Here is a 13,997-nt window from a genome sequence, read left to right as displayed (position 1 = left end):
GGCAGACAGAGAGGTGTGGAAGCAGTACTCAAGGACATTAGCGGACCTCGCCCGAGCGCGAGACAAACGCTGAAGAAAAAGAAGAAGAAGAGAAGAAGAGACTAAACAGAAAACTGCTATGGGGGATGAGTATCACATCTGGTTTGCAGAATCTTTCAAGTATATAGTGTTGAGCCAAGCCTTACCAAAAAAAGAGGAAGACTAATGGATGTTGAAGAAAACAAAACAAATTATCAAATTTGTAAATTCTATTATCAAATGCTATGCTCTAGAAATAAAATTGACCTTCAAGTGTGTAATATATCAGACTCTGTGAAGAACAAAAATTGACATTACTTGTATAAGAACCAATAGATAGAATGCAATTAAAGCATACAGAATGAAGTCTTAAATATGTTTGAAGATTTAAGTCACAGGTCTGCTATCAGAAATGTTAAGATTGCAAAAAATGTTTGCAGAAGGGGCATTGGTCCTACCTGACACGCCACTTTTCAGGGAATTGAAGGGAGAATCCAGACTGGGTTGTCTCAAACCTCATAGCTCTACAGACTAAGTTGAAAAACTGAGGACACTCTCCCCCCAGTAACAGTCCCCAGTTCTGAACAAAGCGAAGCTAAATCCGCTGTCCATCGTCCTCTGATAATCCTCACGATGAAAATCCCTCTCCTGAGTCTGACCAGACAGACTTCGGGGGGGGACGGGGACGGGGGGGGGACTGGATTCTCTCTTTGACTCCCTGAGAAGCATTGTGTCAGGTAGGACTAAAGTCCCTTGTCCACTGAGCCGAAAGGAGAATCCAGGCTGGGACATACCAAAGCTGGCTGTTGGCTGTCCTACGGGCAGGAATTTGTCTCGTCTGAGGTCCCCGCCACTACATGTATGCCCTGCAAGACTCGCCTGCCAAAGGCCGCCTCCACCAAGGCAAAAGAGTCAATCCAATAATGTCTGATAAACGGGGTCACAGACGACCATATTGCAGTTTAACAAATGTCTAGAACGTTACCCAGGCCGCAGTAGTCACTGCACTTCTGGTTGAAGTGGTGATTCTCCTGGGCACAGGAAGAGCCTGCAGCTCATAGGATTTTGCAATACAAGCTGAGCCAGTGACCCACGGTGGAAGGTGTCACCTTGTGACCCAAAGTTGACGGCTGAAAGGAGACGAACAGGGACTCAGTCTTCCTGAAGGAAGAGGTTCACTTGATGTAAATGTGGAGGGCCCTCCTGACGTCCAAGGTGTGCCATTTCCCTTCCAGAGCATGTTTAGTTTCTGGATGAAGGTCAGACAAAATCAACTCCTGTGAACTATGGAATAAGGAGTCCACCTTGGGCAGAAAGGTGGGGTCCAACCGCAGAACCACCCTGTCCGCATGAAAACACAAAGGTCCTTTCTAACTGATAAGGCCACCAACTCTGATACGTCTGGCCGATTAATGGCCACTAGGAATGACATCTTGCATGTAAGTAGTGGCAGGCTGGCTTCACGCAAAGGTTCAAATGGAGAAGTCAGAGCCTGCAAGTCGTTTAGCAAGTCCCAAATGGGGCAACGGTGAACCACCAGTGGCTTCAAATTTGTGGCTCTGCAAAAGAAGGCTCTCACCCTGGTATGTTGGGCAACAGTGCTTGAGTCCTTCAATGAAAGCATCGAGGCCAAAACTGCCACCTATCTCTTTAAGGTATTGGGGGAAAAGACCTCTGTCCAAACTGTCTTGCAGAAACTCGAGCACATCTGCCACCAACACCAAAGTGGGATCCAATCGGTGACTGGCCCACCAACCGCAGAAAAACTTCCATGTGGCATAGTATATTCTGGTCATGGAAGGTCATCTGGCCACCTGGATCATCTGGATGACCTTTTTTGGAAAACTTCTCCCATTTCAGGAGCCCCCACTCAAGTGCCAGATGGTCAGCCAGAACCATTCTGGCTCCAGATGTTTGATTGGACTCTGGCTGAGTGAGACTCAGTCCGGAGGAATTCTCTAAGGCCTGGCGATCGACAGGCCTACCAGATCAGCGAACCAAGGTTGCCTGGGCCATTAAGGGGCTACCAACAAAACCTCTGCCCTCTCCATTAGTACCTTTCTGATTGTCCCTGGGATCAGGGGAACGGGGGCATACATTATCTCCTGGGACCACCTGCATCAGAGAGTGTACCCCCGATGCTGGAAATCTTGCAAAAAACCTCAGGAGTTGCAAGTTCTCTGGAGAGGCAAAGAGGTCTAGAATCGGTTGGCCGAACCGTTCCAACATCTCCTGGCACAGACTGGGATGCAGGTGCCACTCTGTCTGGTCGACTGTGGCCCTGCTCAACCAGTCTGCTTGCACATTGGAAACCCCCAAGATGTGTTTTGCTCATATTGATGACATGTGTCTCTCCGCCCACAAGCAGAATTGAGTTGCCTCCTGCATCAGGGATCTGGAGCGAGTGCCCTCCTGGTGTTTTATGTGGGCCTTGGTGGCCACGTTGTCCATGAGAAGGACATGCCTCCCATCACCTCCTCCCTTAGTCTCCTGAGAGCTAAGCAGACCGTACTGAGCTCTGGCCAGTTTATGCTATGGGAGAGCTCCTACTGTAACCACTGCCCCTGAGTAACGTGGGTTCCTAGGTAAGACTCCCTGCCGGACAGATTGGCATTGGTGGTGATGGAAATTCTCTGGCGCTCCCTGTACAAACACCCCTGATCCATGGCCCAGGACTGCCACCAATGGAACGAGCATAGTACCGCCAGGGGTACTCAAAGCCTCATCGCTGAGTTGCCCTCGCCTGCCCTCTGATAGGAGAGCACGAACCACTGCGGAGTCCAGGCATGGAAGCGGACCCAGGGAACAATATCAATGCGGGAGATCATCTTCCCCAGAAGTTGAGACAAGAAGATGATGGGTGCTTCTCTGGAAGTCAGGATCTGTGCTGTCAGCCTTTATGCTGTCCCGACGCTCTTGGGAGAGGAAGATTTGTCCCGCCAATATGTCTATGATTATGAAATTCCAGGGAGAGCCCTGATCGTATAGTGGCCAGAATCCAAGCGTCCGTTGTGGTCTCCTCCCACTTCTGCCAGAAGAGACCCAGACAGCCCCCTATGAGATGTCTCTGGCATCACTTGTTGCATCTAAATGGCCTACCGGATCCTCTGAAGGACCTCTTTTCCTCTGGCCTGACAGCCTCTGACAGCAAAGGCCGGTCTATCGGCCTGAGGGGAAGAACCTGGAAGAATGGCCTATTCTGATGGAGAAAGCTTGCCCCAACCTAAAGCTCCCCGTCTAAAGTAGGGCCTCCTGAAATAGGGCGAAGGGCAGTAACCAAAACACCTCCCCCGAGAAGGATCTTTCATTTGTCTCTGTGTTTTCCATTAAAAAGGGGTCCAGAGACTCCCAAAAAAGCCTCTCCCCCTTAAAGGGCGCTTACACCAGCTTCCATTTGTTCCTGGAGTCCATTTGCCAATTTTGTAATCAAACAAGTCTACGTGCTATTACAGAAGATGCAATGGCCCTGGACGGAAATTTGGCGGCAGTGTGCATGGTGTTTGCTGTCAATTGAGCTGCAGCTATTATTTAAATCCTGATGCACCCTAAGGTCCTCAGATGGAATTCTGCCCTGCAACTGCCTCAGACACCACGGAGAGGCCTGTGTGAAAAATGACGCAGTCATGGATCCTCTGATGGCCCAAGTGTCATCCTGATACGCGTTCAATGCATCCTCCACGTCCAGTGGTATGACCGATGAGGTGACCAGGCTGTCAAATACTATTATCTGCCAATTGGTCTTGCTGCATGCTTTCATGGGGAATCTGAGGAAAAATGCTGTCAGCCATCTTGGATCCCCTCAGAGCCTTGTCAAATAGTTTATCCAAGGCCTTCTATCTGTGCCTGGCCTGTCTCTCCGCTGCCCTAGAAGATCTTTTAGGGGCTAGGACCCTGGCTCTAATTCTGGTTGCTGCCTCTAAACCAGCAGATCTGGGCTTTGCAGATCCTCTGGCAGCTCTCTCTATGCTCTGCTGGGAAGCTGACAATTTCTGATCAGCTCCTCTGGCCACCATTTTGAGCACCAAAGGCAACTGTCAGTAAGTAATAGAGTGAGAAAAAAAGTTCAAAACTTAAATTGAAAAATATTTAGCCCAAGGCTAGCTGTTCTGGCTAAAGCAGTTGTCCACCACTTCAGGAGGCAAATGCGACCAAATGCTTAGCATAGCTCCACAATTTAGGCAGTTTAACAGTTAAAAGGAAAAAAGTGGACCTTTTAAAATGCAACAAGACCTTACGGATCAGGGACTTGTGAGTTGAAGTGCTGGCTGCACCGCAATTAACTCCAGGCAGGCTTAAGCTTCTCGCAGCTGTCACGGTGCTCTGGTCACTAGTAAAGGGAGTCTGGATCTAATATCCAGGTGGCAGATACCCCCAACCAGGACACACAGAGCGAACTGCAGGATTGTCCTGATGGTCGGAAATAGCCACTCACGCAAAAGGCAGTCTGAAGTACCTCACAGCTGCTGTGGCTGTCAAAATAAAGGGAAAACAGCTTTGGAGACAGACCGAATTATTGGTGCTGACTCCAGCTCACCCTGGGCCACACAGGCTCTCAGGAGCACTTTCTGCCCTCAATCTGACCAGAAACCAACAATAACCCAGTAACCAGCCAAAAAACAAGTCAAGAATAAAAAGAAAATTAAAAGGCACGAAAGGAAAAAGTGTGTGAAAAACAAAAAAAAATGGCTAAACTGGAAAGCCTGATAGCTGTCAAACCTCTCTTAACGACAACGAAAAACCTAGAATCCAGGGAGTAGAAATATTCTTCAAAACTTCCAACAATTTCTTCAACAATTTAAATCATTCAGAGCCCTGTAAAGGTGGTCTCATTGAACTGAGATCAAGTGAAGAACTGGGGACCATTGCGGGTGTGTGTGTGTGTGTGTGTGTTATCCTCAGTTTTACAACTCGGTCTGTAGAGCTACAAGGCTTGAGATAACCCAGCCTGGATTCTCCCCTTCGGCTCATTGGAGAATAAGAGGTTTGTGCAGAAAAACATTCTATTAAGACATTGCAGTGTCCAGATTATTTTTAAAAATGATGAAGATGCTGAAGGCTAGTATTCTGCATAAGTATTATTCATTTAATTGGTTTTAAAATTCAAGTCAGGTAGGTAGCACAGAAAGCCTATTGAATTTCATTCAAAACAGTAGCAATAGTTTTGATTCAAAATTGTTGTGAGGTGCATTTTGTATCAGGTAATTTTTCAAATACAGGTAGTCCTTGAGTTACATCCACAATGGAGCCCAAAATTTATGTTGCTAAGTGAAACGTTTAAGTGAATTTGCCACATTTTATGACTCTTCTTGCCACAGTTATTAACTGAAATATTGCATTTGTTAAGTTAGTGACACGGTTGGTAAATGAAACTGGTTTCCCCATTGACTTTGCTTGTCAGAAGATCACAAAAGGTAATCGCATGATCTTGGGACACTGCAACCATCATAAATATGAACCAGTTGCCAAGCATTTGAATTTTGATCGTGTGACCATGGGGATGATGCAATGGTTGTAAGTGTGAAAAATGTTCATAGGTCACTTTTTTCAGTGTCATAACTTTGAATGTTCACTAAACGAACAGTTGTAAGTTGAGGACTCCCTGTACAATTTTAGAACAAATGTATTGTTTCCATATTATAAAAATATTTACATGTATAATTATCAGAAATATTTACAAGATAGTTGAAAAATTAAGTTTTATTATTCTCACAATACAGTTCATTCATTCATCAAGATTTGGAGTTGTCTGCCTAAAGTCATTTATTAAACACGCGGGACAAAGCCTAAATCATAGATTTTCTGTTTCCCAGATTACTTCTAGGTTTAATTTTGTATTAACATAAACCTTAATGAATCAGTACTTTTTTTCTTTAAAATGGTCAGTTTTATTGCTAGTATTTCACTAAATATAACTTCGCAGCACTTCAAATTTAAGACAAAAAGTGTATGCTGGGGCAGGAATGTGACACATGTCTTACTCCTTAAAGCAGATGCATCTTCTTTGGGATCATGCAGTAGTTACCAAATAACTAAAAGAAATATACATTTGCTATATGGAGTTGCAGAAAAGTTTCCCTCTGTACTATAGCCACACCGTTTGAAGCATCTTTTAGTTTTTGAATGTGAAACACAGCACATACAACAATATCTATACAAGTACTTCCCAGCTTAAAACCATTTGTTTAGCAACCATTCAAAGTTACAAAGCACCAAAAAAGTGATTTACTCACACTTACCACCTTGGCAGTATCCCCATGGTCCAGTGATCAAAATTCAGGTGCTTGGCAACCAACATGTATTTATGACAGCGGAAGCATCCCAGGGTCATGTGATTGCCATTCTGCAACCTTCCCAAGGGGACAAGCAAAATCAATGGAAGAAGCCCAATTAGCTTAATGATTGTGTGATTTGCTTAACAAATGCAGTGATTTGCATTGTAAAATCAGGCACAATTGAGGTCTTAAGGATTACATGCAAATAAATTCTTTTTTTGTGCCACTGCAAAAGACTTCAGCTTCAGTTTTTGTTTATACATACAAAGTATTACAGTAATCAGTGCACAAGGTGATTATTGTAATATTGTAATACAAGGAGCTTAGTTCCAAAAATCTTTACTCAGAAAATAGCAGAGAAAGATATGTAAACAGATGCAGACACTAGTGTATAATTCAAGATATAATTAGACTGATCATGACCACCATCTTCTGATAAAGGTAAAGATGTCCCAGTGGATTTTACTCTGCTAGTCATTGCTAACTATAGGAATGGATGCTCATCTCCGTTTCAGGGGCCATTAAGCCAGCGCTGTCCAAAGATATTTCCACAGTAATGTGGCCAGCAAGACATCATGGAGCACTCTTCCCTTCCTATCAAAAGTGGTACCTATTTATCTATTTGCATGCTTTTGAACTTCCAATTTCTATCCTCCCTCCAATACTAAACTCACATTTGGAAGTTTGGAGCATTTATTCTTCATTTGCATTACCTCGGTTCTATTGATATTCAGACTTGGATGGACTTTCAGCCTGCATAATCATAATACTGTTTTTTCCTTCAGTATAGAAGAAACATTCAAAAATGAAAAGATACAAAATAATACAATGATGATTATTAGGAGCCTGGAACCACAACTTTACAAATGAGGAAACTGGTATATCTGACCCTGAGAAAAGAATAAATGTATTTAAAGGAGATAGCATATCATAGATGGTTTGTTCCTTGTCATCTTCACAAACACAATATATAATAATGGTCCTAAATTACAGGAAGGCAGACATCAACTGAATATTAGGGAAGATTTCTTAATGATAAATATGTAGCTAATTACATAAGGATTAATTCTTCTATTCTTTCCTGGTCACATTAAAGTATCACCTCTTGCAAATACTTTAGATTGAGTGTCCCTGCATGTAAAAGAAGATCTAATAGATTATATGATGCCTTCTAACTTTATAATCGTAAGTATATTTATTAATGTGTAAGTTCACTATGCCATTCAAACTCACCTTGAAGCCAGCTTGAATACTCTGCAGATAGATGGGTGGGATTTAAATTGAAATTGTAGTAATTGTGAATACCTCCACTTCTAGTTTTATCCCTATACATTAATTTTTTGAAAAATGGGAATACAATCTGATAAGTATGGTCATTTAACTATTCAATTTCCAAGGAATTCATTCCAATACATTCAAGTCACACCACACTTCCTGACACAATTAATTCTCACTTCTATATAGGAAAATGGGCAAAAGTTTTTATTCACAGACTTTTTAGATTCTTTCAACAAACATTCTGTGCAACGGAACACGTACCATTAACTTTATGTCAGAATTTGAAACCTTAAAAAGTTCTCCAATCACTTTCTCATTTTTAGAAATCTTTCTGGAAAAGTATACAAATTTACTTTTTGTTCTGTAGATTTTCACAATGTATGCATAATTACAACAATTCTTTCAATTTGCTTTTTAAAGAAGAGGTATGCCAGTCTTTGTATATTTTCAAATCCATATACTTTACTGAACCATATACACTGTTTGTTATATAACAGGTTGGATTTTCAGCCAGCAAAAGCTCACCAACAGACAGAAATCCTCACATATCCATATTCTCGATCAAGATATCTCTGACATCATAACAAGCATCCTTGTATGTGTATCTATACATATATGAAATGATTAGGGTATTATGGATTGTTTACTCTTGTTCAGTGTTAAGCCTTTAACATAGCTTTCTATTTTCAAGCATACTTTATTTTCATTATATGCTCTTATCACATTCAGCAAATAACTTGCATTATCACCTTTGCACAAAACGTAATTCTATCTATCCATTTTGAAATAAATTTTCAAAATTTTCTCTAAATCAAACATGCCATACATTTTCTATAAAGTGTATGCACAGATTGTCAAGTATTTCAATTGGAATAGAAGGTCAACTGCAATTTAACTTGACTATTTAAGAGAAGGAGCAATGACTTATATAAATAGTAGTGTATAATCCTCTAATTGCACATAACTATTAAAGTATGCATGTGAATAAAGGTCAATTATCCCAATACAACAAATTCTTACCTTTTGGAAGATTTACTGCATTCTGGAATTATCAGGAGCCAAGAAACCCAATAATCAGAAACCTAAGTCACAATCCCTGGTAGCGCCTAAATTCCCTTACATTATGAGGCATCCTATAAACTGAAGTACAGATATTACTTCAAGCTTAGATAACTCATCAGCAGCAAGGACTGTATAGGTCAGCTGTCCTAAGGATAGCACAACATGCTAAAGAATTTTCTCTATGTTTATTCAAATCTAATGGTAAAGAAGCATATCATAATGTTCACACACTCCAACTTAATCCTTGATTAGACAAATCACTTTATATAAATTTCATTTTGAGTAAGAATTCTGCAACAAATTTAGCTCAAATTCATTTCAGTCTCTTGGTGGCATGAAAATTTTGTTTTAGTTGATAAAATAATTAGTGTAACATTATTTGGAGTTCAACAAGTGTTTTGATCCAGTCTCATATAACTCTTGTAGAAAAAAAACATGAATAGAGCTGAGAAATATGTCAGCTTTATACTTTTTCAAGCTAAGTTCAATAAGAGAGAATGTGAATTCATAATAAATGGTTTTCTATGGTGAATAGCTTGTAAGCTAGTTATAATATGCACTTTTTTTAAAAAAAGCACAACTGACTGCCAATTTACTGCTTGTATTATAAACCTTACTAGAATAAAGCAAAAAGCTAAAAAAATCATTTCCAGAAACTGAGGCAAATTTCAGGATAATTCAGGATAGCCTTCAAACAAGTTCGAAACATTTAATAAAAGCTAATAACTGTACTAAATGTTGAAAGACATCTCACGTTCTGAAGAAAACTACAAAATAACTGTGGGATTAGCTATTCATTACAAACACAATGTTAAGGATATCTTTGCTTTCCTACAGATGTCCAACTCCTATAACTTGTCAACATTTTAAAATTTTATCCAAATGTATTTTAAATGAAGTTCTACTGAATTCATTCTGCAAAGTGGAGGTGGCATTAACTTTGTAAATCACATGTTGAGTTCAGCTGGTATTGATCTCCACCTACACAAAATAACAAGCCATGAAATGGATTAAAACCTGTTTGAGTATTGCATACAAAGGCACAGTAAATTACATTTTTTTCTTTTCCCCCAACTTCAAATTATTTAAATTCAAGAAAAGCTTTCTTATGCTCATAAATGCATTGTAAATTTGTATACAATGACAATCTTCTAAGGATGCATTTCAGCTTGATTCTTCTTCAGTCTCTTCCAATATCAAATCATCCTGTCAAACTTCAACATATTTTAACTAGTAAAACTTACTCCTGGAAAAATCAAGAGGCATAATGAGCAAGCTACGCTTTTAAAAAAACCCAACAAATTAGCTTTCTATCATATAGAGGACTACTTTATTTCCATTCAAAATCTGTGCTTCAGATCACAAATCACAATCATTATTACATTAATGTGAAATCAGTATGCTCACTATTCTCACCTTTTGAACTAGAACAATGCAGCCATTTAACTCTTCTGATAGGTACTCTTCCTTATGCCCAGGTTTACCCAAAATATTTCACCATAGGATATGTTATCTCCCTTTCATATTACAACTCTATGGCAGAGCAGAACTAACACAGACAACTAAGAACTATCCTCTGTCCTTCATATTCCAGCTACAAACGGCTAGAAAATTAGGTTGCAACGCCATTCTTGCTTGCCTGAAACAAACTCAGCAGTATTTACTTTTGATTAAGCTCCCAGAAGATCAGATAAGACAGCATTAGTACTGCACAAGTTCAATAATCTTTACATGCTGTTTTCTGCAATCACTTCACACAAATCCACCTTTAATCCTTCCAAAGTAGATTTATGGTATTTATGTTTATTGTTTTCACTCCCTTTTGAGTTCACGGAAGTACCAATACCTCCCTTTTATAGTCTGTCTAACTGGCAGCGCTGGAAAAAAAAATTGTTTAAGGAGTATACTTAAGACCAAAAAAGATTCTGAAAGAAAGAACTCGAACGTCCTACACAGCCGCGATCATTTCAGCACCTGCTAATAAACGTCAGGCTCCTTCTTTGCCAATCCTAATCAGTTAGTGGGCTTTTTTTTTCCTGTCTCCCGCCCAATCCCGAGAAAGGTAGAGAATCCGGAATGGAATGTATTGAAAAGGGCGGAGTCCAGCTATATAATGACATCCGCCTGTCCTCCACCCCCCTCCCCACAATTTGAGCAACCCCTCATCAGCCGTGGCAGCAAATGCAGCTTCCAGCCAGCCCTGCCCGACATGGTTCTCCCAGAATGCTGGACGCGTAACGGTCTCGGCGGCGGCTCCAAGTGACAAGTGGAATCCCCTACAAGCTCTTAACTCCCAGCAACAGCGCCGACAACAAACCATAACAAGGCAGCGGGACACCGCACTTCGTCCCCCCGCCCGCCCGCACGGAGGCGCGCTTATAGAAACGCAAACCTGAGGCAGACACACACACACACAACACACACACACACACACACACACACACGTGTTTCTAAAAGAATGAATTGCAGGCTTCGACGCTCTCGTCAGCTCCTACCAAATCGCCGCCGGAAAGAGACGCCTACCGGGAGAGACGCTTCAGGGCGCGACGGTCACAAATGTTTATCCCTAACAGCTCGGATCCCGGTTAGTCCGAGCAAAGAGTTTCGCAGCTAAGGCTTGGGAGCCCCGCGAATGAGAAAGGCCGAGCAAGGCAACTCTTTATTCTCACCCACCTGGTTTCTCCGCCCCCCCGCCCCCCCTGCCCGCTCCCTGCTGGATTCCCGACCTCCCTCCGCCTGCACTCGCGAATGCCATGACCGGTCCGTAGCCCAGAAGCGGCCGCTCCGCCCGAGCCCCCCCGCCCCCCCACCTCTCCGCCGCTGCATTTACATGTGGGTGAAATATTAACGCGGGAATGAAATGCTTTCGGGAACGGGAGGGGTGAGGCGTTTTCTTCTCGCCTCACCGCCGCCCCCTTTTCCGACCGAAACTTCGCTGGCAGAGCGGTCGAAGAAAAGTTTCCCCGAAGTCCCCGCCCGCCACTCCGCTCCCAGCAGCGGCCCACTTCGAGCTCCACGTCGGGACGGACTCTGGAAAGAAACTGGTTTGGTCCGGCGAACCGCCGCCGCCCCCTTCCCGGGAAAAAAAAAAGTTTCTGCACTACTCACCGCAGCAGACGCGGGAGAGGAGCAAACCCAACGATAGCAAGCCGGGTAAGGCAGGCATGGTTCGGCGGCGGCAGCAGCAACAATGCTGGGCCGATGGAGAAGAAGAGGCTAACTCGCGGCCGGGCGGAACGGCCGTCTCTGTGGACCCGGCCATGCTGGAGGCTAGGAGCTACTCCCAACCGCCGCCGCTACGACTCCCAAGCGCTCCCGCTACAGCCTCCTTCTCCTCTTCCCTGCGCCGGGTCCGTGTGTCACTGTGAGGGAAGGCACCGCCCCCGCCGCCCCTCCCTCCAAAGGAACGGGACACACCACCCCGCCTGCCAGAGGAGGGGGGAGGAAAGGCGGACTTTCCCCCATGCGGGCTGAGCTGCGGCGCCCGAAGCGTCTCCCTTCTTCAAGACCATTCCCTAAGGAGCTGTCCCCAGTCTGGATGACGTAGCACCTCCTGGGAAGCTGGACATCTCGGAGATGTCACAATGTCTTCTTCGTCCCCTATAAATGTTATTGGTACGTTCCATTCCTTCCCCCTACTCACTTGTACCAACCCAAAGGGGGAGGGGAGGGTGGAATCATTGCTTTTCTTTTCTCTCGCTTTTTTTTGCTGCTTCCACATTTTTTTCCTTTATCCGTAGAGTGTTTCTGTGCGTTCTTTGTTTCTAGCCGGTGATATAGTTCTTGGCCATAATTTCCTCCTTCCATCTTTTTCTTTGCTTCCCAGTCCTTAATTTTTTCCATCCTTTTCATTTACTCTTGGCATTGTTACTGCAAATCTCTCACGATGCTGGAAAACTTGGCTTGCTCACAAATGCCTTTGCGAACTCACTCTTTCGCTTTAACCCCTGGGATCATTGTGTTCTCCGACCAGCTAAAAGAGCCGTGAACAGAGTACTTACAAACACACATCAAGAAGGAGAAAGGAAATGAAGATCGGGGTTTTTCTCTCTGTCTCGATGCAAATCATCATCAGCTTTCCCACTCCAAACCCAGCAATTCCTCGCCACCAGTATCATGTAGCCGTGACACGACTTCCCATATTTGCCTGCGCCGGGAGTGGTTCACCACGCTAACGCCAGTGGGATTCCTTCCCGCCCCATCCAGCCGCTTCATGGGGACGATTTTGCACGAACCTGGCGAGAAGTGTTTTGAACTGGAGTTTTACACTGTTGTGGCTGATAATGGACAACAAATTGGAGGAGAGGGAAAAGAAACAGTCTGGCTGACAAAGTTAGGATGAGGCACTCTTATTACCAAATAATTAAATACGTTGTCTGCCAAGTTAATTGCCAGTGAAATAGATCACGTTCTGTGTTTGTAATTTTGCAGCTTTATATCCATTCAACAGAAGCAAGTAGAAAAAGGAGAGGAGGAAAACAGGAGACAATGACAATGCAAACTTTAGAAGAGTCTTTATTTTCGAGGTGTGGGTGTGGATTTGTTTTCCTTGCTTACCTATCTGTAACAAATGTCTTTTCTTAGGATCATTTTTGGTGGTGGTGTTGTGGATACTTGCTTTGTACTGGTAAGGTAGCCCCAAAGCTCATTTTCACAGTCCATTAAAGACATGAGATGGTGAGCTGTTGCACTGTGGAAAGAGATTAGAATTGGCAGGATTGAAAAGCAGCATATCATGTTCCCAATCCTCTTAGCCAATCAGATCTCTTTAGAAATAATGGGGTTTGGAAATGAGGAGATGATGGAAGAATGTTTATGAACATGTCATGTGTGGTGGCTTTGAGAAATTGGCACATACTGAGACCCTGATTCTGTCATACTTAGTCCTTCCAGAGAGTGTAATGATTTGTTCTTTATTCTGCACCTTTTGAAAAGAAAAATCATGTAACACAGCTAATGACAGCCTTATTTTGAATATGAACATCTAAATTCATATAGAAGGAACTCTGCATATAGAAAGATTCAAATTAAATGATTTCATATCATACATTGCATTGTTTTATTTATCACACTATGTACAATTCCTAATTAAGAGTTTCACTATGCTAAATTAACATAAGCTTCAAATTTGGGGAAAAAATGCCAAGTTTTTAATTTTATGTGTATGAAACTCAATGCTGTGGGTTTTACATATGTAGCTTAAATATATAAGTGTTTCTTTTGAAACTTGAGCCTTCAAACTTTTCACCACATGTTAGAAAGTAAATATCTCTTTTTTTTATCCTTATTTTATGCCATATACACACACCTAATCCTTACATATATCTGTGTATCACTACTATGGATTGAGTTATTTATAAACAATAA

General features: G+C 42.6%; 1 protein-coding gene across 2 annotated transcripts in view; it reads right to left on the bottom strand.

The window, feature by feature from the left end:
• NECTIN3 (nectin cell adhesion molecule 3) overlaps window positions 1–13,670 on the bottom strand; it is an 80,266-nt gene extending 66,596 nt beyond the window's left edge. For both annotated transcript variants that reach the window (XM_026700785.2, XM_026700784.2), the window contains exon 1: window positions 11,739–13,670. In XM_026700785.2, the coding sequence (XP_026556570.1) occupies window positions 11,739–11,892 (154 nt within the window). In that variant the 5' untranslated portion in view covers window positions 11,893–13,670. The remainder of the gene's footprint in view (window positions 1–11,738) is intronic.
• Window positions 13,671–13,997: the final 327 nt, after the last annotated feature.

The sequence above is a fragment of the Pseudonaja textilis genome, chromosome 7 (genome assembly GCF_049901715.1).
Source record: "Pseudonaja textilis isolate UNSWEBS1 chromosome 7, rPseTex1.2, whole genome shotgun sequence".
NCBI classification, from domain to species: Eukaryota; Metazoa; Chordata; class Lepidosauria; order Squamata; family Elapidae; genus Pseudonaja; species Pseudonaja textilis.
Note: the sequence above shows the minus strand (reverse complement) of the source record. Positions and strands in the feature narration are given on the sequence as shown.